Source organism: Schistocerca americana, chromosome 2, assembly GCF_021461395.2.
Source record: "Schistocerca americana isolate TAMUIC-IGC-003095 chromosome 2, iqSchAmer2.1, whole genome shotgun sequence".
Classification (NCBI taxonomy): Eukaryota; Metazoa; Arthropoda; class Insecta; order Orthoptera; family Acrididae; genus Schistocerca; species Schistocerca americana.
In genome coordinates, this window is record NC_060120.1 from 1,114,377,251 (window position 1) to 1,114,401,771 (window position 24,521).

The 24,521-nt window shown below is 35.9% G+C and overlaps 1 protein-coding gene across 1 annotated transcript in view; it reads right to left on the minus strand.

The window, feature by feature from the left end:
- LOC124594714 (cilia- and flagella-associated protein 57) overlaps positions 1–24,521 on the minus strand; it is a 287,883-nt gene that overhangs the window by 115,362 nt on the left and 148,000 nt on the right. Inside the window, exons 9-10 of the mRNA XM_047133082.1 lie at positions 2,165–2,482; positions 1,857–2,041 (exon numbers count right to left, since the gene is read on the minus strand). Coding sequence (XP_046989038.1) covers positions 1,857–2,041; positions 2,165–2,482 — 503 coding nt within the window. The remainder of the gene's footprint in view (positions 1–1,856; positions 2,042–2,164; positions 2,483–24,521) is intronic.

The window sequence follows — 24,521 nt, forward strand, 5'->3', positions numbered from 1 at the left end:
GTTTCTCCTCTATGTCAATGAACTTATGTACAACAAGCTTTGCCAAACTACCCTCCAATTTGCAGACAATACAAGCTTCCTTATTAGTGGTAAACAGAAGAAAAACTATAAGACTCTGCTATCCAAACAATGAACAGTATAGAACAGTGTTTCAGCTATAACAAGCTAATTATAAACAAAGAAAAGGAAGGTAACATCCAAACATGCAAATAGAACTAAGGGACAGAGTTCTTGAAAGTGTTGACAGCACAAAATTTCTGGGACCTTGGCTCTAGAACAACAAATAATGGGAGGTACACATTGAATACTTGCAAAGAAAACTAAGCAAAACCTGCTACATGATAAAGATCTTAAAAACGTGTTGCAGCAAAGCCAGCCTGTTAAATGTATACTACTCCTATGTGCATTCTGTAATTAATTATGGCATAATCTTCTGGGGCAATGCAACAACAAATATTAAACTTTTCAGGATGCAAAAGATAATATTAAGAATTATTTAAGGGGTAAACAATAGGAAATCATGCAGACCCATATTCAAAAAAACAATAGGAAATCATGCAGACCCATATTCAAAAAACTGTCAGTTCTTCCCCTTCCTTGCATTTTTATCTACAAAACGTCAGTTTTCATCAAACAATATATTGATAGACACCCAGATATCTTATTAAAGAATGAAGATATACATGTATACAATACAAGACAAAAATGTGATCTTCATACCAAACAGGTGAGAACATCATTGTGCCAAAAAGGCACTCTACATACTGGGATAAAAGTTTACAATAATCTGCCTACCCATATTAAATCAGTAAGTAAACTCAGTTGTTTTAAGGCTGAACTAAAGGCACATTTAACTGATCGTTGCTTTTACAATGTGACAGAGTACCTAGAAACCAAACAACAAAAATAAAGATGCGTTATGAATATTCTCCTTTAATGTTCACTCTAATGTTTGTTGTATACATGACTCTTTACTAAATTACTTAAATATCTAGTCCTTGGGAATGCAACACGAACTGTATTTTATCTTGTATAGACCTAACCATGTCCAATATCCTTGTATATATATTCTATAGATGTAGAATTAGAAGGACTAAATAAATAGATATTTAGGCATGGGAATGTGTTGTCTGGATAGACTTCTCCTACCAGTGACAACTCAGCATGTGTGCTCTCAGATTCTCCTCCTATATGTCACAAATCAGATAGATCAATCTTATCTCTTCAGTCCTGTTTAGGGGTAAACCACACATTGTGAAACTCCCCCTGTCAGTATCCCCAACTGATACCAACACAATTCAGCTGCCATCAGTACTATTTCCATCACAACATTTATCAACCTCACAATTATATTAAGTCGTGACTGAGCTTGATAAGAGAACACCCTGATAGAGTGCTCATTGGTGCCATGAGACCAGGTCATCACCTGTTTTATAAGCCAAGTCCAAGTTTTTTCTATTTCTTCTTTTTTTTTCATCACAGCACTTGTTATCATAAAGTGTTGTCTTGTTACAAAACATGTCAATAGTTAAATCATTTAGTGAAATAAAATAATCCCTGAATAGAAGTAAATAGTCATTCACACACCCAGGCTAACTAAAGAAAAAGAGTATCAAGTTAGAGGCATTCAGTGTTAGTAGGTGACACTGTTTTTGACATGGAAGTTAGTGAAGCTGATCCTTTTTTTATAATTATTCATTATAATCATTACATTATAGCTAAATATACAGATAGTGACTAATTTCTAGATAATATTGCAGGTAAGTATTGGAGGGGAGGAAAAACTTTAATTGGTGAATTTATTCTTCCTATGTAAAATTTATAGATAGATAAAATAAAAATAACAGATTACATACTTCTCATATTTAGCCTTTGTCCTTGCCATTTTGTCTCCTTGGGCCTGATATTTGTTATATTTTTCTATTAATTTGGCCTCAAAATTCAGTTCAAAATTCTGTACTTCTATTTCATAGTATGACTTCTTCTTCGCAATATCATCCTTGAAGCTCATCAGTTCCTGAGCATGATCTGTTGCCACTCTCTGTTATCAAATTAGACATACAAAATAGAATTAATCAGGTGTTTAAGTAAGCTGCTTCCACAACAGGATGACAGTATTAAAGAAGGAAATACAGGTTTAGACAGATTATGTCATTAATCAGACCTCTGACTGTTCTCTCATATTTTCCATGAACTCTTGGTAACTACTGACTATCTCCTTCAATTCTTCAGTAAACTTTGCTTCATTCTGTTGTGTTTGATAGTCATATTCTTTTTCAAGTACGCCAATTCTCTGATTTAATTCTGCAATAGAGTTTGTCAGTTCTTCCAGATGTCCTTTATTCACAAGTATGTATTCAAAATATAAAGCACTTAGCATTGCAGCTGATTTCTTTCTACGGGATGGAGCAATTGACCACAAGCAGAGCATTCCATCTGTAGAGCAGGTGATCAGTAACTCGTTATTCTCAGTAATGCACATCTGCAGAATACAAACAGAAAGTCAATAATGATAGTCTTGAATCACACAACAGTCACTGATTGCTACAAAATATGTAAACTGAGACAGCTGACCTGATAATAAAATTCATTAATTTCATCACTTGTATTTAATATTGCTTTCAATAAGTAGTGCAGTCACATATTTATCATAACCGTGTTCATCTATTTGGGGATGTAAATTTCTATCACTATGTTAGGAAATAAAATTCATAATGCAGTGAGTAGAAGGCAGTATATTTATATTAAACAAGCCTCCTTTTCTATGGTACATGAATGAGTATCATTATGTTTTTGTGCATGGAAAATACAAGCATCAACTTTCCTGCATTTTAGGCAGTAAACATAGCAGAGTTAATCAATATGAGGTTAGGATTAACAAGATTAGTTAATGAAGACAAGCAATACAATCACAAAGAAAGGAAGCTGCTAACTCTATATCACTTTATACTATCATTAGTGCAGTTTCATGATGTTTTAATAGGGGCACACACTTTCATAAAATACATGTATAAACTGAGAAGCATTAATCAGCTTAATAAAGCATGTATTTATGGTCCAATATGAATATATGTAAAGCTCATAAATTTAACACTTAATTGGTCTGCTCTGCTAAGTAGGGAACATTTTATGGAAATTGCTCTGATGTTTTCACAAAAAACAGCATCACAGCATTTAGCTTGACATAACTTACACTCTAGTTCCAGTTCTAAAAATTTTTTAAAAAGTGAATTATCAGATTTTGCAACTCAACATTTAGAACAGCATTGACTCACTAGGCTTCTAAAAGGGAATTCCTCTCTCATGTCTCAGCTGCACTAAAAGACGGAGCCAATCATAAGTTAGCAAGCATTTCAGAACCTTGTTCATACAGCAGAGATATTTTTCCTAGTTTAAATTCAAAGCAAATATCTACATTATGATGAAAAGAAAATAATGAAAATAACAGTTTACATTCGTAATGGCAAAAAATATTACAGTAGAATATGAAATCTGTACCAAGCACTTTTACATTGAATTTTCTGACCAGGCCTCTTGAAGTACAATGAGTGGATGGATAGTTCCAACGTGCGTGTAGTAATTTGTGTACTTGAAGTTTGATGTTTATTACATTCCAATACTGAAACTATACAAAATACTTTTACATTGAATTAAAAGATATTAGTATTACTGATACTCATACACAAAGTGAAATAATCATGGAAGCTATTGTCACGCAACTGTTTGGCCAGGTCTTTTACAGCACACTGGGTGAATGGATAATTCTGACTTCCATGAAGTAATGTTCATACAGGGAGCATTAGGTTGGTTTTTTTGGAGGGTTTATGTTATGAGTGTTCAGTATTATGAAGTGGGAGGTAAGAGTGTGATCAGAGAAACCTTGATTTATGAATATGAATGAGAAGCAATAGACACATTCACACAAGCAGGCACACATCAAACACAAATGATTGCTATCTCTTGCTTCTCTGGCTGCCCTTCAACTCTTGCATTGAACAAAAGCAGCAATTGCTGTGTTTATTCAATGAAAGAGTTGCAGTCTAGCCACAGTGATTGGAGATAGTGGTCACATGTGAATGACTCGCTTTTGTGAATGTGTGTGCATTTTCCTTTTTTTCTGAACAAGTCTTTGGCTGCAAGCATAGTTTGTAGCAGTATTTTTGTTCTGCCTGGCTGAAACAACGTGTCATCTTTAGACTGAACAGCAAGCTGTCCTTTTCATACTTGTTCATATTCCAATCTGGGTTTTCCTTTGTTTGGACAGTATGAAAGGGCAGTTTATGCACAGGACTTGTGGATTAGTGAGCATGAGTTAGATAAATAACTCTTAACATGATGCAGAGGTGAAGACAAGGAGAATTTTTTTAGTATAAGTGTAGCAATCACCCTGGTTCATTGAACCAAGGAGACAACTGTTTCTGATATACATGTTTGCAGACATATAGTGCCTATGACTGACCATAATAATTTGAAGTGTACTGTGAGTGAAGGAGAACTATGAATATCACAAACAGCCTAATAGGGAACTGCAACAGACCACACAGATAAGCATTTGTGCACAGATTTTCCTTTCTATACATTTTCATGAAGTCTGTGAAGGGATCAAGCAGTTTTAACTTCCTTGATTTATCCTTTTTGTGGCTGCAAAGTCTGAGTGTCCTGCCTGGCCAGCTGGCTGATGTGGCCAAAGTGTTGTGCTCCTCACCAGTGGGTGACTAAATCAGCTGACAACCACTGCAGGCTATGGCAGGGAACAGACCACTATCAGTGAATCGTAGGTGCCAATGAGCTTAGAGCTACTCTTCAATAATATGCTTTATAAAATCAATGTCACAATATAAGGTCACATTGGTTGCATTTTCTGATAGCCACAAAAGAGACTGTTACAGCTACCTCACACTTTGTTACACATTTCTCCTGAATGGAGAAAATCACAAAAACTTTTGTATTTGTAATTTAAAAACTCTGTAACTTGAGATTTGCGCTATCATTATACTTGTCTATTATGCAATATAATATCATTAACATCAGACATACACATTTCAAGGTACACAGTTTTATAAATGAGCATTTCTTAAGAAAGATACGCAAAACTTGGATGAACAATTCTTACTCTAATCTTAAATAAATAATGATTATTGAACTTCAAAAACAAATTGTCTCAAATAAGAAAGACTTTTGTAACTCAATTTGTGATGTGCCTATTGACTCATTTGTAATTAAAGCCTAAACTTCCTTCTGTAACAAAAATTTGACAGTAAAAGTCTATCTTGTTTCCTGTTCACCATTTTCTCTTTGCATGTGTCATGTATTAATTCAGCACCCAAACTTTGTGTACCACTTAATAGTCTTTTGAATGCATTTTACAGAACTCAGCATCATGTCTACGTTATTGCCAGCATCCACTGACTTACTGTAGCTCACTAGACAAGTCGTTTTCAGTTTATTTTGGCCTGTTCATATTCCTTCTTCTTGGTTTCAACAGAATCTGTGCTATTTATGGTTTAAAGCATCCAGACTTCTTTGTTGTCCATCTGTTTTAGAGCCAACAATGTTCCACAGAACTTAAACTGTATTTCCTCTTTTCTCAATTTATTAAGCAACAGTGTCAAATATTTCCAGCTTTTGTGCACTGTTTCAATGGCATTGGTACACTTCCTATGAAGCCATATGAATAAGTTGGGGCTTGAGTACCATTTGTCTAAACAAATGGAAAGTCCCTTGTTGAGGTATGGCAATAACAAACTCACAACATCGCCTGATTTTCCCCAGACAGAATTTCCATGTTCTATTTCCATGATGGCACCAGTGTAAACAATATAATCTAAAATATAATTACTTAGAGTGTCTCGAAGAATGAAAATTTTAATACCAAAACATCTACATTTCTTTGGTGTTGTTGTTGTAGTTGTTGTTGTTGTTGTGGTGGTCTTCAGTGCACAGACAGTTGGATGCAACTCTCCAAGCTACTCTATCCTGTGCAAGCTCCTTCATTTCTGAGTAACTACTGCAACCTACATCCTTCTGAATCTGCTTAGTATTTTTATCTCTTGGTCTCCCCCTACAATTTTTACCCTCCACACTTCCCTCCAGTACTAAATTGATGATTCCTTGATGCCTCAGAATGTGTCCTACCAACCAATTCCTTCCTCTACTCAAGTTGTGTCCCACATTCCTCTTCTCCCCAATTCTCTTCAGTACATCTTCGTTAGTCATGTGATCTAGCCATCTAATCTTCAGCATTCTTCTGTAGCAACAAATTTTGAAAGCTTCTAGTCTCTTCTTGTCTAAACCACTTATTGTCCAGTTTCACTTCCATACATGGCCACACTCCATACAAATACTTTCAGAAAGGACTTCCTGATGCTTAAGTCTGTACTTAATGTCAAGAAATTTCTCTTCTTCAGAAATGCTTTCCTTGCCATTGCCAGTCTACATTTTATATCCTCTCTACTTCGACAATCATTAGTTATTTTCCCCCCAAATAGCAAAACTCATCTACCACTTTAAGTGACTCATTTCCTAACCTAATTCCCTCAGCATCATCTGATTTAAATCAATTACATTTCTTTATCCTCATTTTACTCTTGTTGATGTTCATCTTCTATCCTCCTTTCAAGACACTATCCATTCCATTCAGCTTCTCTTCCAGGTCGTTTGCTGTCTCTCCCAGAGTTACAATGTCATCAGCAAACTTCAAAGTTTTTATTTCTTCTCCATGGAATTTAATTTCTATTCCAAATTTTTATTTTGCTACCTTTACTGCTTACTCAATATATAAATTGAATAACTGTCTCAGTCCCTTCTCAACAACTGCTTCCCTTTCATGCCCCTCAACTCAGATAACTGCCATCTGGATTCTGTACAAACTGTAAATAGCCTTTTGCTCCCTGTATTTTATCCCTGCCACCTTCAGAATTTGGAAGAGAGTATTCCAGTCAACATTGTCAAAAGCTTTCTCTAAGCCTACAAATGCTAGAAACGTAGATTTGTCTTTCCTTAACCTATGTTCTAAGATGAGTCATAGGGTCAGTATTTCCTCATGTGTTCCAACCTTTCTATGGAATCCAAACTGATCTTCCACAAGGTCAGCTTCTACCAGTTTTTCCATTCATCTCTAAATAATTCCTATTAGTATTTTACAGCCATGACTTATTAAACTCATAGTTCAGTAATTTTCACATCTATCAACACCTGCTTTCTTTGGGATTGGAATTATTATATTATTCTTGAAGTCTGAGGGTATTTCGCCTGTCTCATACATCTTGCTCATCAGATGGTAGAGTTTTGTTATGGCTGGCTCTCCTGAGGCTGTCAGTAGTTCTAATGGTATGTTGTCTCCTACAGGGGTCTTGTTTCAACTTTGGTCTTTCAATGCTCTGTCAAATTCTTTGCACAGTATCATATCTCCTATTTCATCCTTATCAACATCCTCTTCGTTTCCACAATATTTCCCTCAAGTATATTCCCCTTGTATAGACACTGTATATACTCCTTCAACCTTCTTGGTTTCCCTTCTTTGCTTAGGACTGGTTTTCCATTTGAGTTCTTGATATTCATAAAGGTGGTTCTCTTTTATCCAATGGTCTCTTTAAATTTCCTGTAGCCAGCATCTATCTTACCCCTAGTGATATATGCTTCTACATCCTTACATTTGTTCTCAAGCCATTCCTGCTTACCCATTTTGCACTTCCTGTTGATCTCATTTTTGAAATGTTTGCACTCCTTTTTGCCTGCTTCATTTACTGTATTTTTATATTTTCTTCTTTCATCAATTAAATTCAATATCTCTTCTGTTACCCAAGGATTTCTACTAGTCCTTGCCTTTTTACCTACTTGATCGTCTGCTGCCTTCACTATTTCATCCCTCAAAGCTACCCATTCTTCTTCCACTGCATTTCTTTCCTCCATTCCTGTCAATCGTTCCCTAATGCTCTCTCTGAAACTCTCTACAGCCTCTGCTTCTTTTATTTTATCCAGGTCTCAATTCCTTAAATTGCTACCTTTTCGCAATTTCTTCAGTTTAATCTACAGTTCATAACCAATAAATTGTGGTCAGAGTCAACTTCTGCCCCTGGAAATGTCTTACAATTTAAAACCTGATTCAAATCTCTGTCTTACCATTATATAATCTATCTGAAACTTTCCAGTGTCTCCAGGCTTCTTCCACATATGCAACCTTTCTTTCATGAATTTTAAACCAAGTGTTAGCTATGATTAAGTTATGCTCTGTACTAAAATTCTACCAGGCAGCTTCCTCTGTCATTCCTTACCCCCAGTCCATATTCTTCTACCACTTTTCCTTCTATTCCTTTTCCTAGGACCAAATTCCTGTCCCCCATGACTATTAAATCTTCATCTCCCTTAACTGTCTGAATAATTTCTTTTATTGCATCATACATTTCTTCAATCTCTTCACGATCTGCGGAGCTAGTTGGCATATAAACTTGTACTACTGTGGTAGGCATGGGTTCGTGTCGATCTTGGCTACAATAATGCATTCACTATGCTGTTCATGGTAACTTATCTGTGTTCATATTTTTTTATTCGGTATTAAACCAACTCCTGAATTACCCCTATTTGATTTTATATTTATAACCCTGTATTCACCTGACCAGAAGTATTGTTCCTCCTGCCACCGAATTTCACTAATTCCCATAATTTTCTAATGTACCTGCCCGATTAAGTAGGGCAGACAAGAAAGAAGTAGAGGAGGTGGCAAATTGATATACAGTCAAAAGGGGAAACAGTAGGTGGAGATTAAGACATAATCTGATCACCAAGTCAAGGCTTAAGTCATAAGGAAATAGTTTTAATACGTTTTTTTTTCACTCATTGGGGAGAAATCAGATAAACAAAATGAGAAAGAGTAAATTTTGGTACACCAAAGAACTGGAGAATCTAAAAAATAAGCTACTGCTGTTGAAGTGCCTTGCCAAAGTAAACAATTGTAAAGAAATTAAGGATCTTGAAAAAACCACTAAGAACCTGTATAAGAAAGAGTTACAATTGGCAAAACACAGATACAACACAAATCTCATAAAAAATAATAAAAACCAATGCAAAAAGCCTGGTCAGTAATTAATACTGTTAAAGGTGAAGTCAGAAACTTTAACAAGACAGCCCCAATACCAGCAGATACATTCAATAAATATTTTGTAAGCTGTGCTGATGATATCAAAAAGTTGATCAATAAACCCAATGTAGCATGTATAGATTATCTTAAGAGAGCAAACCTGAATCATAATAGGGCCAGATCATCCTTGAAACACTTTAAAGAGGTACACCAACATGAAGTTCTTAAAATAGTCAAAGAAATGAAAAATTCATACAGTACAGATATTTTTAATATGTCAAAAGATCTATTGAAAGAAATCATTCATTACATTGCAGCACAATTAACATATTCTATAAACCTGTGTGTCATAGAAGGGTTTTTTCCTGAACCTCTCAAAACTATCCAAGGTAACTCCAGTCTTTAAGAAGAGTGTCAAATCAGATCCTGCAAACTACAGACCAATTTCACTTATTCAATTACTAGGAAAAGTCTTTGAAGGCATAATATATCAGCAGATGTATGAGTACCTAGAACTAAATGGTATGTTAAGTGCATCACAGTTTGGTTACAGAAAAGGAATGTCAGCTATACATGTCATAGAGCTCATAGTCAGAGACATTATAGCAGCATTCGAGGACCATGCGCACACGCAGGTAACCTCGTGTGATCTGAGAAAAGCTTTTGACTGTGTTGACCACTCACTTTTGCTCTCTGAACTTGAGTACTATGGAATATGTGATAAAAGTTTAAAACTCATCAAATCATACCTCAATAAAAGGAAACAGGTGGTGAATTCAGGAAGCCATCTGTCAAACATTCTCGAGGTTCAACACGGAGTGCCACAGGGATCTAAATTGGGACCACTTCTTTTCCTTGTACATATAAATGACTTACCAGGAAATATAGATGTTAAGATGTATGCAGATGATACAACTTTTCTATCTGTAAACCGTGTACTTAATAACCTTGTAAGTGGTATGAAATTGGCAAAAGAAAATGCAACATCATGGTTTAATGCAAATGTTCTGCTATTAAATGAGGAAAAGACCCAGAATATGTGGTTCAGTCTATCAAAGACTACAAAAATAGAAAAACAAAAGGCAAAGTTTTTAGGTATCGTACTTGACAACAGTATAACATGGAACTCTTATGTTGATCACATAGTGGTTAGGTTGTCAAGAGTTATATATTTGTTGAATAGACTGATGTGTTGTGTGATATTTGAGTACGTAAGTACAGCGTACTTTGGCTTTTTTCAATCTGTTTTAAGGTATGGGTTAATACTCTTGGGAAACAGCAGAAAAATAAATGAAATTATGGTGATCCAGAAGAAAGCAATCAGAGTAATGGCTAAGGTCGATAGTAGAACACATTGTAAACCATTGTTCATTAAATATAGAATTTTAACGGTTATTAATTTATATATTCTTGACAGTGTTAACTACATACTTGGTAACTAACCTAATTTAAATGTAACAAATCAAAGGCATGACTACTATACAAGAACCTGTACTTCTCTGCTGTTGCCACAAAATAGATTAGCTAAAACTAACAATAGTCATAAGTATATGGCAATTAAGATATATAACAAATTGTCCAAAAATGAGTCAATCAAGCCTGACAAGTTATTTAAAGAAAACGTACATAACTTCTTGTTAACTAATCCATTCTATTCATTAGAAGAATTTTTAGAAATGCCCAATAACAACTTAAATATGTAAAAATTTATTTTGTAAAATTAATAGGTTAAGTGAACTGATGAAGCCTATTGCATGTAATAATGCTGAATGACCAATAAAGAATCTGGATCTGAATCAGAAGCTAGACAGACAGATTGAGAAAAAATTTGAAAAACACAGAGAAATTAGGCAAAAAATTAGACCATCTGGGTAAAAACTTAGAGAGGTAAAGTCAAGCACTAAAATGTATCATAAAAGATTTAGATTATGTCAAAGTTTAGGTAGAGAAAGCTATAGAAATAACTGAAGACTTAGAAGTGGATTTAAATGAGTTCAAAATGCATGCAAATACAGAGTGTATTAGTTCTGCAGAAAATAAAGCTGAGAAGGTAGGAAACAAACTGATCAATGTATGAGAGAGAAATGAAAGGGGCTTAAAACCTTACTTTCTATGATTAAAAGTGAAAGTGACAGTATTAATTTGAAATTCAGTGAATCAGTATATAGCAGTAACTTGTTAGATGCAAAAGGTGTTAGTGGTATATGTGTTAGTAATATTTCAAATCTACAGCAAAGTTAGATGAAATTGAGGAAAATGTTACAACCAAAATTTTTGTAGCAGCAGCAATAGTACTCAGAATAATATAACCAAAAAGGACTAGAGAACTCCACCCCATGAACTTTATTTGCCATTGTATCAATAATTTCACTAGCAGTACTTTAGACAGCTTGAAACTTAAATTCACAAGAAATTTTTAGATGGTGAGACGCTTTCATGGAGTAATCGGAATATGCAAAGTGTGGTCTGAAAAATTCTTGGAATGGAATAGAAAAAAAGTACTTACATCACTGAAACTTCTTTTGTTTTTCAGTGTAGTCTCCTTGTAGATTAATGCACTTGGTCCAACGATGTTCCAGTGCCTTGATACCATCCTGAACATGAGTTTCCTCCAGGCCTGCAAAATATTTGTCAACTCCGGCTACCAATACTTCGTTTGAAGTGAATCTTTGTACACCAAGAAAAATTTTCAGTTTTGGGAAGAGATGGAAGTCTGATGGAGCCATATCAGGAGAATAAGGTGGGTGTGGCATCAATTCATACCTTAGTTCATGTAATTTTGCCATGGTAACGGCACATGTGTGCAGACGTTCATTGTCTTGATGGAAGATGACTTTTTTTCTTGCCAGACCTGGCCTTTTTTGCATATCTTTTGTTACAATTTGTGTATGAGGTTAGCATAGTATTCTTCAGTAATTGTTTGCTGAGTTGGGAGATAATCTACAAACAGAATCCCCTTTGCATCCCAGAACACTGATGCCATGACCTTTTCTGACAAAGGAATTGTCTTTGCTTTCTTTGGTGGTGGAGAATCAGTATTTTTCCACTGCTTTGACTGTTGTTTTGTCTCTGAAGTATAGCAGTGCAACCAAGTTTCATCTGTGGTCGCAAACCTGCACAAAAAATCTTGTTTGTTTCCCCTAAAACAGGACAAACATTGTTCCGAAATGTCCATTTTCACTCGTTTTTGATCCAGCATCAAGAGCCATGGCACCCATCTGGCAGATAATTTTTTTCATTTCTTAGTTAAAATATGATATACCCTTTCAGATGACATCTAGGAAGTGTGATCAATTTCACACACTTTCAATCAGCAATCCTTCATGACCATTTTGTGCACTTTTGCAATGATTTCTGGATTAGTGAAACATCTTGGCTAACCTCTGCACGGATCATCATCTAAGTTCTCCCAACCAAATTTAAATTCATTTTTCCACTTGGAAACCGTTGAATATGAAGGAGCAGAGTCCCCCAGTCTATTCTGGAAATCAACATGAATGTTCTTTGCTTTCATACCTTTCTTTACGAAGTACTTAATCACGCTCAAATCTCGATTTTTTCCATCTTTGCAAATCACTAAGCATGAACAACAACAAAGCCATGTCACCACCATAGCTCTCTTCCAAGAGTACTGATGTGGCACATCTTTACCGACAACAGTCCGGTGAATATCGCTTGAACAACTTGTTGTGCAAGCACTAACCTCTTGTGGTGATTCCAAGAACTTTCCAAATAACCCTCATACATACAGATATGACTTTTGCAGAATTAAAAAAATATACATATATTTTTTGAACAAATTTTGGTTTGAAACCAAACAAGCTTGGATGAAATCAAAATCCTTGCATGGACCATATTTCAAAGATGGTAGGACTCACATGAAAGATTTTTGTGAACAGCAACTTGAAACATTTGTACACCTGATGAGGTAATACAAACAGATCCATTAAAGAGTTATTTGCAATATATGATGCAGTGGGGGTTAGTATATGGACCAGATGACAACACTGAACAATTTTTAAAATATTGATCAACTAGATATGTCATGGGAAAGAAATGAGAGAGAGAGGCGTAGACAAAGGGAAGGGAACATTTATTTTATCATAATGAGATGGGGGAGGGGGGCAATGCTGATCATGGAGACAGAGACAGAAGAAGAGATAACAGGAACAATTATCATGATAATGGGCAACCATTAGAATTACAGATTTGGAGTTATGAACTCATAATTGGAATAACAGATGAAGGGGTGGTAAAAGGGGTCATGAACAAAGAAGTAAGCAATGAGGAGGTAATGACAGAATATTTAACTGTGGGGATTTTGCAAACAGAAGGAATGGATTTGTAAACTAAACCATGCTTCATGGAGAGCCTAGCAGTTTGGGATGACAGGAAATAGATACAATACACAGGCTAATAGGTTTAGAAGAGGAAGCGGTAATCAGTATAATAACCTGTTGGTGGTAGTTTCTAAAGAAGATGGTGATATCAGGCTAGTTATGGACTCAAGATGTTTGAATAAGTACTTGAGAGAGAGACTGATCACTCAGAAACATGGATGAGTCACTGAATAAATTTGAGAACGTAAAATACATGCCTAGTCTCAAACTAACTTTTAGATTTCAACAAAATGAATTAGAATATGATTACAGAAAGTATACTGCACTTTTATATACAGGTATGTGTTTTTGGTATTGGATGGTTCCATTTGGGTTGAATGTTTCTGAACCTGGATTTATTAAGAGGTTGGATTTTGTTTTTGGAAAGGAACTTTTAGCCAAATTAACTATTTATGTAGAAGACAGTATTTTACACACTAAGGCCTGGAAAGATCATATGAGTACTTTGAGAGAAATTGGGGAAAAACTGAGACCATGGGATATGATTTTGAAGTGAAAGAAACAAAAATTTGTTGTGAAATAACAAAATTTTTTTGGCCACATATTAACAGAGAAGGAAATTTTCCATGATAATGAGAAAATCCAAGCTATTGCAAAATTTCCTGGCCCTGAGCCTAAGAGGGAGTTAAATCATTCTTCGGTCTTGGTAGAGAATATGCCAGGACTAAAGTTTTAAATGCACCTTTGTTATACAATCTGTTGAATAAGAATACTACATGGAATGGAATGAAAAGTGTCAAATTGCCTTTTATGGGATAAAAGAACAATTTACTATTAGTGAATTTCTATGCAGACCAGATTTTGACATTGCCGTTGTGTTTAATGACTGGTTGGAGTGATTCAGAATCTTCACTTGTTTCATGAGAAGGTAGTTATTGAGTTACAGAACATCATTCATTTGCATTCATGAGCAGAACTTGACAGAAACATGAGAAAACTTACATCATTAAAGAAAAGGGGAGTTGTCAGAAACAGTTCAGAAATTCAAGAAATTCAGAAATTATTTACTTGAACATAAAGTTACTTAGATCATAAAGTCCTTTGTTATGTTGAGGAATGTAAAATTGTAGATCAGAAGGTGGGCAGTTTATTTTTAAAAAATTGACTACACAGCAGAGTACATTAAAGGGTGCAATGATGAACACAGAAATGGAAATCCAGGGAGAAATTTCAAAATTATGCATATGAAGGCAGTGAAAGATGAGAAGATATCATGAAAATTTGCAGACAATTAAGAAGAAACCAATATCATGATGATCATTGGAAGTTGATGAAAAGTTACTTGGGGAAGAAGGTTATGATAAAGTATAGCTACATTGTTAAGTTTACAAAGGTATATTATTCTCTAGACGCAGACAAGACAGTGATAGATGGAATTTTTGTTGGCCCGCACAGTACGCTGACATGTTCATTAAGTACACACACAAAAGCTTTGGTCACTTTGGTTCATTGAAATGCATACATGTATTGCCACTTATGATGGATGTCAGAGTGTCAAAGTTAACAACCAGATATGTAGAGGTTGTTCGCAAAGTACACCTGACAAACAGATGGACCTAGTTGGTATTGGTCTATTTGCCCAATTGTCTAAAGCAAAAGGAGGATACTGTTATATATTTGACATGGTGGACTTATTTCCTAAATTCATTTAAATTTATCCTTTGAGGGAAGCTACTAGTTGAAAAATTATATTCAAAATAACACAAGACTGCTTTCACACTGTTCTTTTCCCAATACTATTCTTTCTGATAATAAAAATCAGTTTATGTCAATGGCCTGGAAGGATTTTACTGATGATTGTAACATAATAGACATACTTATTTCTGTTTATTCCCCATCTTATAATCCTACTGAGAGATATATCAGGGAGATGGGCTTTCGGTGCAGAACTTGCTGAAGCAAAGATCACTCACAAACTGGATAGATTGTATTGGTTGCTTTGGGTATGTACTAAACAGTTTACAACATACCACAACTGATTCTGCTCCACATCAAATTTTATATGATAAGTAGCCTGCATACCCTATTAATGAATTAGTTGAACTTCTATCTCTCAGCTTCTGAGAGAGAAGACAAAGTTATGAAGACCATGGACCAACACTATTGTTAAAAAAAGAAAAAGACACATGACAACAGAGTGAAACCTATACACTTCAAGAGTGGAGACATTGTGTTAACTAAGAGCTATGTCAAATCAAAGTCCATGAACAGTGAGATTGAGAAATTTGATATATACAGTAGACTATCTGAAATTTTAGTAAATCCATACCCAAATGCATGGAATGTTATCCATCCAAAAGCTAGGAAACTTAATGGGCTCAGGAATGAAACACAGCTGAAGGTATACAGACAAACAAACTGAACTGATGACTGCTATATATTACTTCCTTTACTTGAAATGTCATGGTATATTATGCTTTGCATCCTCTCATGGGGATGCAAACATGTTTGTGCATCATACGTGTGGTAAACGCAGGGCCCCAGCTACATGACACTTCCTTCTACAGTAATCCATTTCTGATGTCACATTAGATTTAGCTACATTGTTAAGTTTACAAAGGTATATTATTCTCTAGACGCAGACAAGACAGTGATAGATGGAATTTTTGTTGGCCCGCACAGTACGCTGACATGTTCATTAAGTACACACACAAAAGCTTTGGTCACTTTGGTTCATTGAAATGCATACATGTATTGCCACTTATGATGGATGTCAGAGTGTCAAAGTTAACAACCAGATATGTAGAGGTTGTTTGCAAAGTACACCTGACAAACAGATGGACCTAGTTGGTATTGGTCTATTTGCCCAATTGTCTAAAGCAAAAGGAGGATACTGTTATATATTTGACATGGTGGACTTATTTCCTAAATTCATTTAAATTTATCCTTTGAGGGAAGCTACTAGTTGAAAAATTATATTCAAAATAACACAAGACTGCTTTCACACTGTTCTTTTCCCAATACTATTCTTTCTGATAATGAAAATCAGTTTATGTCAATGGCCTGGAAGGATTTTACTGATGATTATAACATAATAGACATACTTATTTCTGTTTATTCCCCATCTTATAATCCTACTGAGAGATATATCAGGGAGATGGGCTTTCGGTGCAGAACTTGCTGCAGCAAAGATCACTCACAAACTGGATAGATTGTATTGGTTGCTTTGGGTATGTACTAAACAGTTTACAACATACCACAATTGATTCTGCTCCACATCAAATTTTATATGATAAGTAGCCTGCATACCCTATTAATGAATTAGTTGAACTTCTATCTCTCAGCTTCTGAGAGAGAAGACAAAGTTATGAAGACCATGGACCAACACTATTGTTAAAAAAAGAAAAAGACACATGACAACAGAGTGAAACCTATACACTTCAAGAGTGGAGACATTGTGTTAACTAAGAGCTATGTCAAATCAAAGTCCATGAACAGTGAGATTGAGAAATTTGATATATACAGTAGACTATCTGAAATTTTAGTAAATCCATACCCAAATGCATGGAATGTTATCCATCCAAAAGCTAGGAAACTTAATGGGCTCAGGAATGAAACACAGCTGAAGGTATACAGACAAACAAACTGAACTGATGACTGCTATATATTACTTCCTTTACTTGAAATGTCATGGTATATTATGCTTTGCATCCTCTCATGGGGATGCAAACATGTTTGTGCATCATACGTGTGGTAAACGCAGGGCCCCAGCTACATGACACTTCCTTCTACAGTAATCCATTTCTGATGTCACATTAGATTAATACTTGTCCCATAGATTATGAAGACAATACTTCATAATGATGTAGAACATGTTAGTTTAGCAAAATGTTACTTAGCCTGGCGTAACTAGGTTTCTTTTTCTTTGTAAGATTACTAATTTATATCTAAAAATTCATGTTCTTAGTAGGAGTTGTCACTCAGAAATTCTTTTAATTTCTTTTCAAATGTTGGTTGGCTATCTGTCAGAATTTTTATGGTATTTAGTTAGTGACCAAAGACTTTTGTGGCAGCATAATTCACCCCTTTCTGTGGCAAAGTTAGATTTCAGCCAAAGTAATGAAGGTCAGCATTTATCCCACATATGCACATTTCTACTGCTTTTGAACTGTAACGGGTTACTAATAACAAATTATGTAAGTGAAAATTTATATTATGAAGCTGTTGTGAATATCCCTAATTTCTTAATAAACATTTGCAAGATAGGCAACTGCTATTATTCTGATTACATTCTTTTGTGTAATGAATACTTTTTTCTTTAATGATAAATTACCCTAAAATATAATGCCATAAGAAAGCAGTGAAAGAAAATATGCATAGAAGCTAATTTACGTATATATTTATTGCCAAAATTTGCAATAACACTTATATTGTAAGTAACTGAACTCAAATGTTTCTGAGATCATCAATCTGTCAATGTGTTTCATCCAATCCAATCTTTCATCAGTGAACATACCCAGAATCTTAGAATATTTTGCCTTAGCTACAGACTCTATCTTTATTAACGGGTTGTGGCATTTACTGTATAGAACTGTATATAATGTGTTTTATCAAAATTTCATGAGAGTCCATTTGCAGAGAACCACTTAAAATTTTCTGAAAGACATTATTTACAATTTCCTCAGCTAATTCTTGTTTGTTGGGTGTGATCATTAATATCATCAGCAAAAATAATTAGCTTTGCATCTTCATGGTTAATGTATATTATTGACTTCAATAATATACATTAAGAACAATATGGGACCCAAGACTGAATGATGAGGGATACCATTCTTGATACCTCCCCACATAGAAGACTCTGATGATTTTTGCAGACTACCTGTACTGTTTATTTCTACCTTCTGCATTCTTCCAGTCCAATAGGAATTAAATGATTTGTGCACTGTCCCACTCATACCACAATACTTCAGATTATCTAAAACAATTTCATGATTCACAATGTCCAAACCCTTTGAGAAATCAGAAAAAATCCCAATGGATGATGTTTGGTCATTCAGAGCTTTTAATATTTGGTCACTGAATGTATAGCATTTTCTATCAAAAGCATTTCTGGAAACCAAATTGGCATTTTGTTAGTACTTTATTTTTACAAATATGTGAAGCTACTCTTGGACACATTACTTTTTCAAGAATTTTTCAAAGCTGACGGAAATGAGATTAGGCAGTAGTTGGCATCACACCTGTCCCATTTTCTATTCAGTGGTTTAACAATAGCGTATTTCAATCTATCAGGAAAAATTCACTATTTCAGTGAGCTATTACCTATGTGGCTGAGAATCCTACTTATCTGTTGGGAACAACTTTTTAGTACCTTGTTGGAGATGCTATCAATTCCATATATCTTTTTTATACTGAAAGTTTATTTTTCGTTAACTAACTGTCTCTGTCATGTGTCTGGTGAACCATTTGGTGCATGCATTTGAGATTTCAACACTTCTTTCCTGAATATTGCACAGTATTGGATCAGCAGTCACTAACAGAATCTTATGGCATTTGTCTCCATAACCCAAGCCACATATTCAGATAATTAATTATTTACAACTGAGACTACTTGAAGTTCAACACATATGGAGTGAGTTCTACATGCTTCTCTCGAGCACACAGTTACTTATGAGCGGAAGGTTTATTTAGCTATGTTGAGCACAGTGATACATTGATGACTATGGATATTGACATTACATTACACTGTGGTACTTTTATCATGTGTATGAGAAGATGCTGCTATGTTTGTTTCTCAGATCACTGATCTTGAGAGCTGAAAGTACTTTACATTTTGTATGCTGGTGTAAGCTGGTGTAAGCAGACCATGTTGCAAAGAGATTGTGAGAAGATTAATAGAGGCCAAAGACAGACTCGCAAGAAACACTCTGCTAACACCCTCTTGGCTGCCTGTATTTAGATCACCACCACAGACTGCAGGGCCCAGTGAGTTTCATTCTGTCATCAAGTGAGTCACTGAGGCTCCAGTTGGAGCAGAGGCACTTGGAGTCACAGACAGTTGTAGGCAGCACATAGTGACCAGAGCAATCTACATAGCAGACTGGTACTTCACCAGCAGTGAGGATAACATGGACCATTATGGAGAGCTTGTACCACAACACCTGGAATATCTTGAGTTAAGTAATTTTCTATTCTTATGAATAAAGAACCCACTTAATATATGCATGTTGTTTGTGTTCTAGAAAGAGGATACCAGCCACCAACCAACATCCCCTCCATGCTTCCCATGGTACAAGCCTACAGTGACAAGGAAATGACACAAAATTTCATTTTTGAGATTTTGAGCTTAGCTTTATGGTATTAACACACAGGAGAGATATTGGAAAATGCATTTTTTGTGTATTACTCTGCTGCACTTTGAGATATGAATTGTTATGTGGAAGAAAAATTAGAATTTAGCAATTGAAGTAATCACATAGCAATTCAAAATTATAATTGACTTCCTAATGGATAATGATACAATGCTGCTCATGTCAACATTTGGCCTTGTATAAACTGCACCAGACTGTGTAATGTATTACATTTCATTTATCTAGGTATGGAGTGTAGGTTTTATGCTAAAGCAAATCCATACAGTGAACATTGATTTCTACACAATTAGAGTGAAGGTCATGCTTCCGTTTTGTGAGCTGCAGTACATGCTATAAACACATATGACAGATTATGTTCATTGTTCATTTCACCATAAGAGAATGGGAGACATAAACTGATATAGACATTTTGACATTTTTATGATTACATGTTCTGCACTTACTAATAACTTCAATGAATTGATGCATTTGCTACCAGACACATGTACACTGTGGGCCACCCAAAATGCACCACCTTGAAGGAAGCATCCACATCAGGCAAAATTTGCAGCATGCATTTGTGGTAATGAGAGATGCATATGATTAGCATTTCAGTGCAGGCACACATTATGGCTGCCATTAGCACTACCTGCAAGTGCTTATAAAGGGGGAACATAAGACCATGTTGACATACTGGAATTGTTCTTTCATGTTGTTGTTTTCTTTAAGCACCTCCAGTATGCCTTTCAGAAGATATCAATCATCTTTCAAGCAAGTCTTGGAGTTTGGCCAAGGACGAGTAGTTGCCTATAGGGAATGCAAATTATCCTTGAGAGAAATTGGTGGTTGTGTTAGAGAGAACCAAGCAACTATGATGTGGATCTGCAGTTGCTGGATGCAGGAGAGGACAATGGACTGACAGGACTGGTTTCACCTATCTCATTACACCACTACACATGATGACAAGCACACTGTGCACATGGGAGTGATGGATTGTTCTGCCACATCATAAGCCATATAACAACAAATTCAGTCTGCTACACAAGTAGCAGTGTCAACAAGCACCATTTGACATTGTTTGTAGCTGAGTGGCCTGTTAGCAAGGCATCTATTGCTGCATTTACCACTGGGTAAAGCCTGGCCTTTTATTGATTATGTAAGCATGCAACAACTTCAACGAATTTGAATGTAGTGAACATCATCACATTTAGTAGCAGACAACATTATGAAAAAGATTAATGTAAGAAGTATTTGTTATGTATATCTGTATAGGCTGGAGACATGAAGTATACGTCAACACTGCTGTGTGCATACACTGGAGTTTTACTTAGGTTTAGGTATGTGGTTAGTTAAATTGAAAGTTATCATTTATATTTCAAATGTGGACAAGCACAACAGGTGTGAAAACTAGTGATTTATGTTATTTACTCTGTATTTAAAATTGATAAATGACTTCTTGTGTGACTGTATAAGCTGAGGGAACCTGTAACTCATACATGTTCACTTACACACTCTATGACTAAGATATGATACACTGATGCCATTCTAGATGAAATATGTGCTACTGATGATTTGCAACATATAGAGAAGAGAGAACTGATATTTTACATTAAATGCTATGTCATAGGAAGGAAGAGAAGTTATAGTGATTTGCTCTGTGTGTAAATAAAAGATGTATTTGGATGTAAATGTTTGATGGTGGGAAAGTATGGATAGCTTATTGTATGTACTTTTAGCTAATCAGAAGATACTTATGGTTAATTGTCAGAGGTTAGAGTAAACTGATAACTCCCTATGAAAACTTGCATTGTGAGATCTATGGTACTTTCACTATGTTTGAGGTGAGAGACTGAGATATAAGTTGAGGTTGCTTGTCTCAAAATGAAAGAACTGATCATGGCCCTTTGGTAAATTAAATCAGTTTTCAAGTATGCTAACAACTATAATTAACATCAAAATGTGTTACGAAAATAATGAATTTTACCACAGGTTGTATTGCCCTAGTAGAAATCTCAATTTGCATATCTGCTTCAGTTCTTATAGGAAATCAGCAACTTTTTAGCTCAACAGATTTAAAGATAATCAGCAGGCTTGATTTAAAGTTGTTTTTTACTGCCTTATAACACACTGCACCAGCCAAAATACAGCCCCAGTGTGAATGCTATTCTCAAACATGGGATGAATTAGTTGATGGTCATAAGCAGCTGAAAATAGCCCTGACTATTATCAACTGATTGAAAACTGCTGCAAATTGGTGTGTTGGAAGATCTCCTGAGAGTTGTGTACCTGTCATACCTGTAGCAGAGGTACGTCAAGTACTGTCCTCTCCTGAGGATCCTGTCTTCAGGATCTGTCATTACCCTTCCACTTGACTGCTAGTGGCGTATCAGTGGTAGATCTAGGCATCCTGAACTGGGTGCATGGGGACCAGCAAGGACTCAAGATGTTGTTCCAATCCTCCTAACCAGTGAGTTTGAGGTGCTGTATTTCACTGAAACTGAGCAAGTGAGACTCACTTCACCTGTTTTTGGGAAACCTGTTTTGTCCGGAGTCAGGAGGAGGAAAACACAAAATGGTAGGGGTCTATTAATCATCATCAGTTCAAACATACTGCGAATGGTGGTACCCCTTAGGGAAATGGCAGCAAGGGCTATGGAAGGGCACCATGTGCGCTCAGTGTGTATGTCTGGAGGCCTCATTCAACATGTTGACGAGGCTATTCTGGCACCCATTGAGGGAAAATGGTGCAACCAACTGCAGATTGTGGAAAACATTGGAACTTATGATGCCATTTGTCCGGGCTGTGAGGGCATTCTTGGGTCATTCCAGCAACTGGCAGAGAAGGTTGAGAAGACCAACCTTGCATGTGAAATATCAATGAACCTCACAATTTGCAGCATTGTCCCCAGAACTGATCGTGGCCCTTTGGTTCTGAGTCAAGTGGAAGGACTGAAACAGAGACTTTGAAGGTTCTGTGAGAAGCTAGGCTGTGGCTTCCTGTACTTGTGCCACCGGATGACAACTGTAGGGTTCCCCTAAAAAGGTCAGGTGTGCACTGCACGTCAGAGGGTGCTACCCACATAGCTGACTGCGAGTGGAGTGCACACACAGGTTTTTTTTAGTTTAGGCAACTCTTCATCTAATCCAGATAATGGTAGCTGTAGAATGCCCAGAAGTATTAATGTAAAATGAAAACAAATATGTCCCACATATGAGAGTGATAAAATTCTAATGGTAGACTACCAAAACATTCGCAACAAAGTGACAGACTTTGAAGCACTCATAAAAAACTGTGGAGCTCACATAATACTGGGTACAGAAAGCTCATTGAAATGCGAAATTGATAGCAGTGAGATATTTGAGGGAAATTTAAGTGTATGTTGACTAAATAGGCAAATGGGAGACGGAGGTGGTGTATTTGTCACAGCAGACAGAAACTCAAATCTGGTAAGATAGAAATTGAAGCTACATGTGAGACTGTTGATAATTGGAGCCTTCTATTGCCCTTCAGATCATCTCCTGATGTAACCAAAAACTTCAGAGAGAACTCCAGTACATTTGTACAAAAGTTCCCCAAACATACTGTAATCACCAGTGGAGACTTTAATCATCCAGCAGTTAATTGTCAAAATTACAGTTTTGTTAGTGGTGGGTGTAAGAAGACATCCTGTGAAACTTTACTAAATGCCTTCTCTGAAAACAACCTAGAAGAGATAGTTATGAACCCCACTCATGATGAAAATGTGTTGGATCTAATGTTGGCAAATAGACTTGACCTCTTCAAGGATATCCAAATCAAACTGCTATCAATGGCTGTGACACGGTTATGGCAACAATGATTACCAAAGTACATAGGACAACTAAAACAAGCAGACAGATACATATGTTCTGTAAACTACACAAAAAATCAGTAATTATATCTCAATGAGGAACTTCAAACTTTCAGCAGACAGCAGGAGCAAGTAGAGGAACTCTTGCTCCATTTTAAAAGAATAGTTGACCACACACTAGATAGATATGTACTCAGTAGAGCAGTTCAAAATGGGAGAGAACCTCCATGGTATACAGTCACTGTAAAGAAACTGCTAAAGAAACAGAGAGTGCTGCATAATAGGTATAAAACAAAGCATAGGGCTGTAGATAGAGAGGTGATGAATGAAACATGAGGAATGCATGATGTCTTTAATGACTACTGTAGCAGAGTATTGTCAAATAATCTTTCACACAACTCAAAGAAATTCTGGTCATATATGAAGGCTGTTAGTGGCACCAAAGTTAATGTTCAGCCCCTAGTGAATGAGACAGGAACTGAAATTGAGGGTAGCAAAGCAAAAGCCAAAATGCTTAACTCCATTTTCAAATGTTACAAAGCAAAACCCTGAAGAATTGCCCCAATTTAATCCTCATACCACTGAGAAAATGAATGAAATTAGTGTTAGTGTCAGTGGTGATGGTTGACAGCTGAAACTGTTAAAATTGAACAAAGCTCCAGGCACCGATGGAATCCCTGTCAGATTCTACACTGAGTTTGTGGCTGAGTTACCCCCTCTTCCAGCTACAATCTATTATAGATCCCTTAAATAAAAAACTGTGCCTAGGTTTTGCAAAAGGCTGCAGGCCACACACATCTACAAGAATGGTAGTAGAAGTGACCCACAAAATTAACATCTAGTATCTTTGAAGTTGTAGACTCTTAGAACATATTTTGAGCTCAAACATAATGAGGTAACTGTGACAGAATGACCACCATGATCA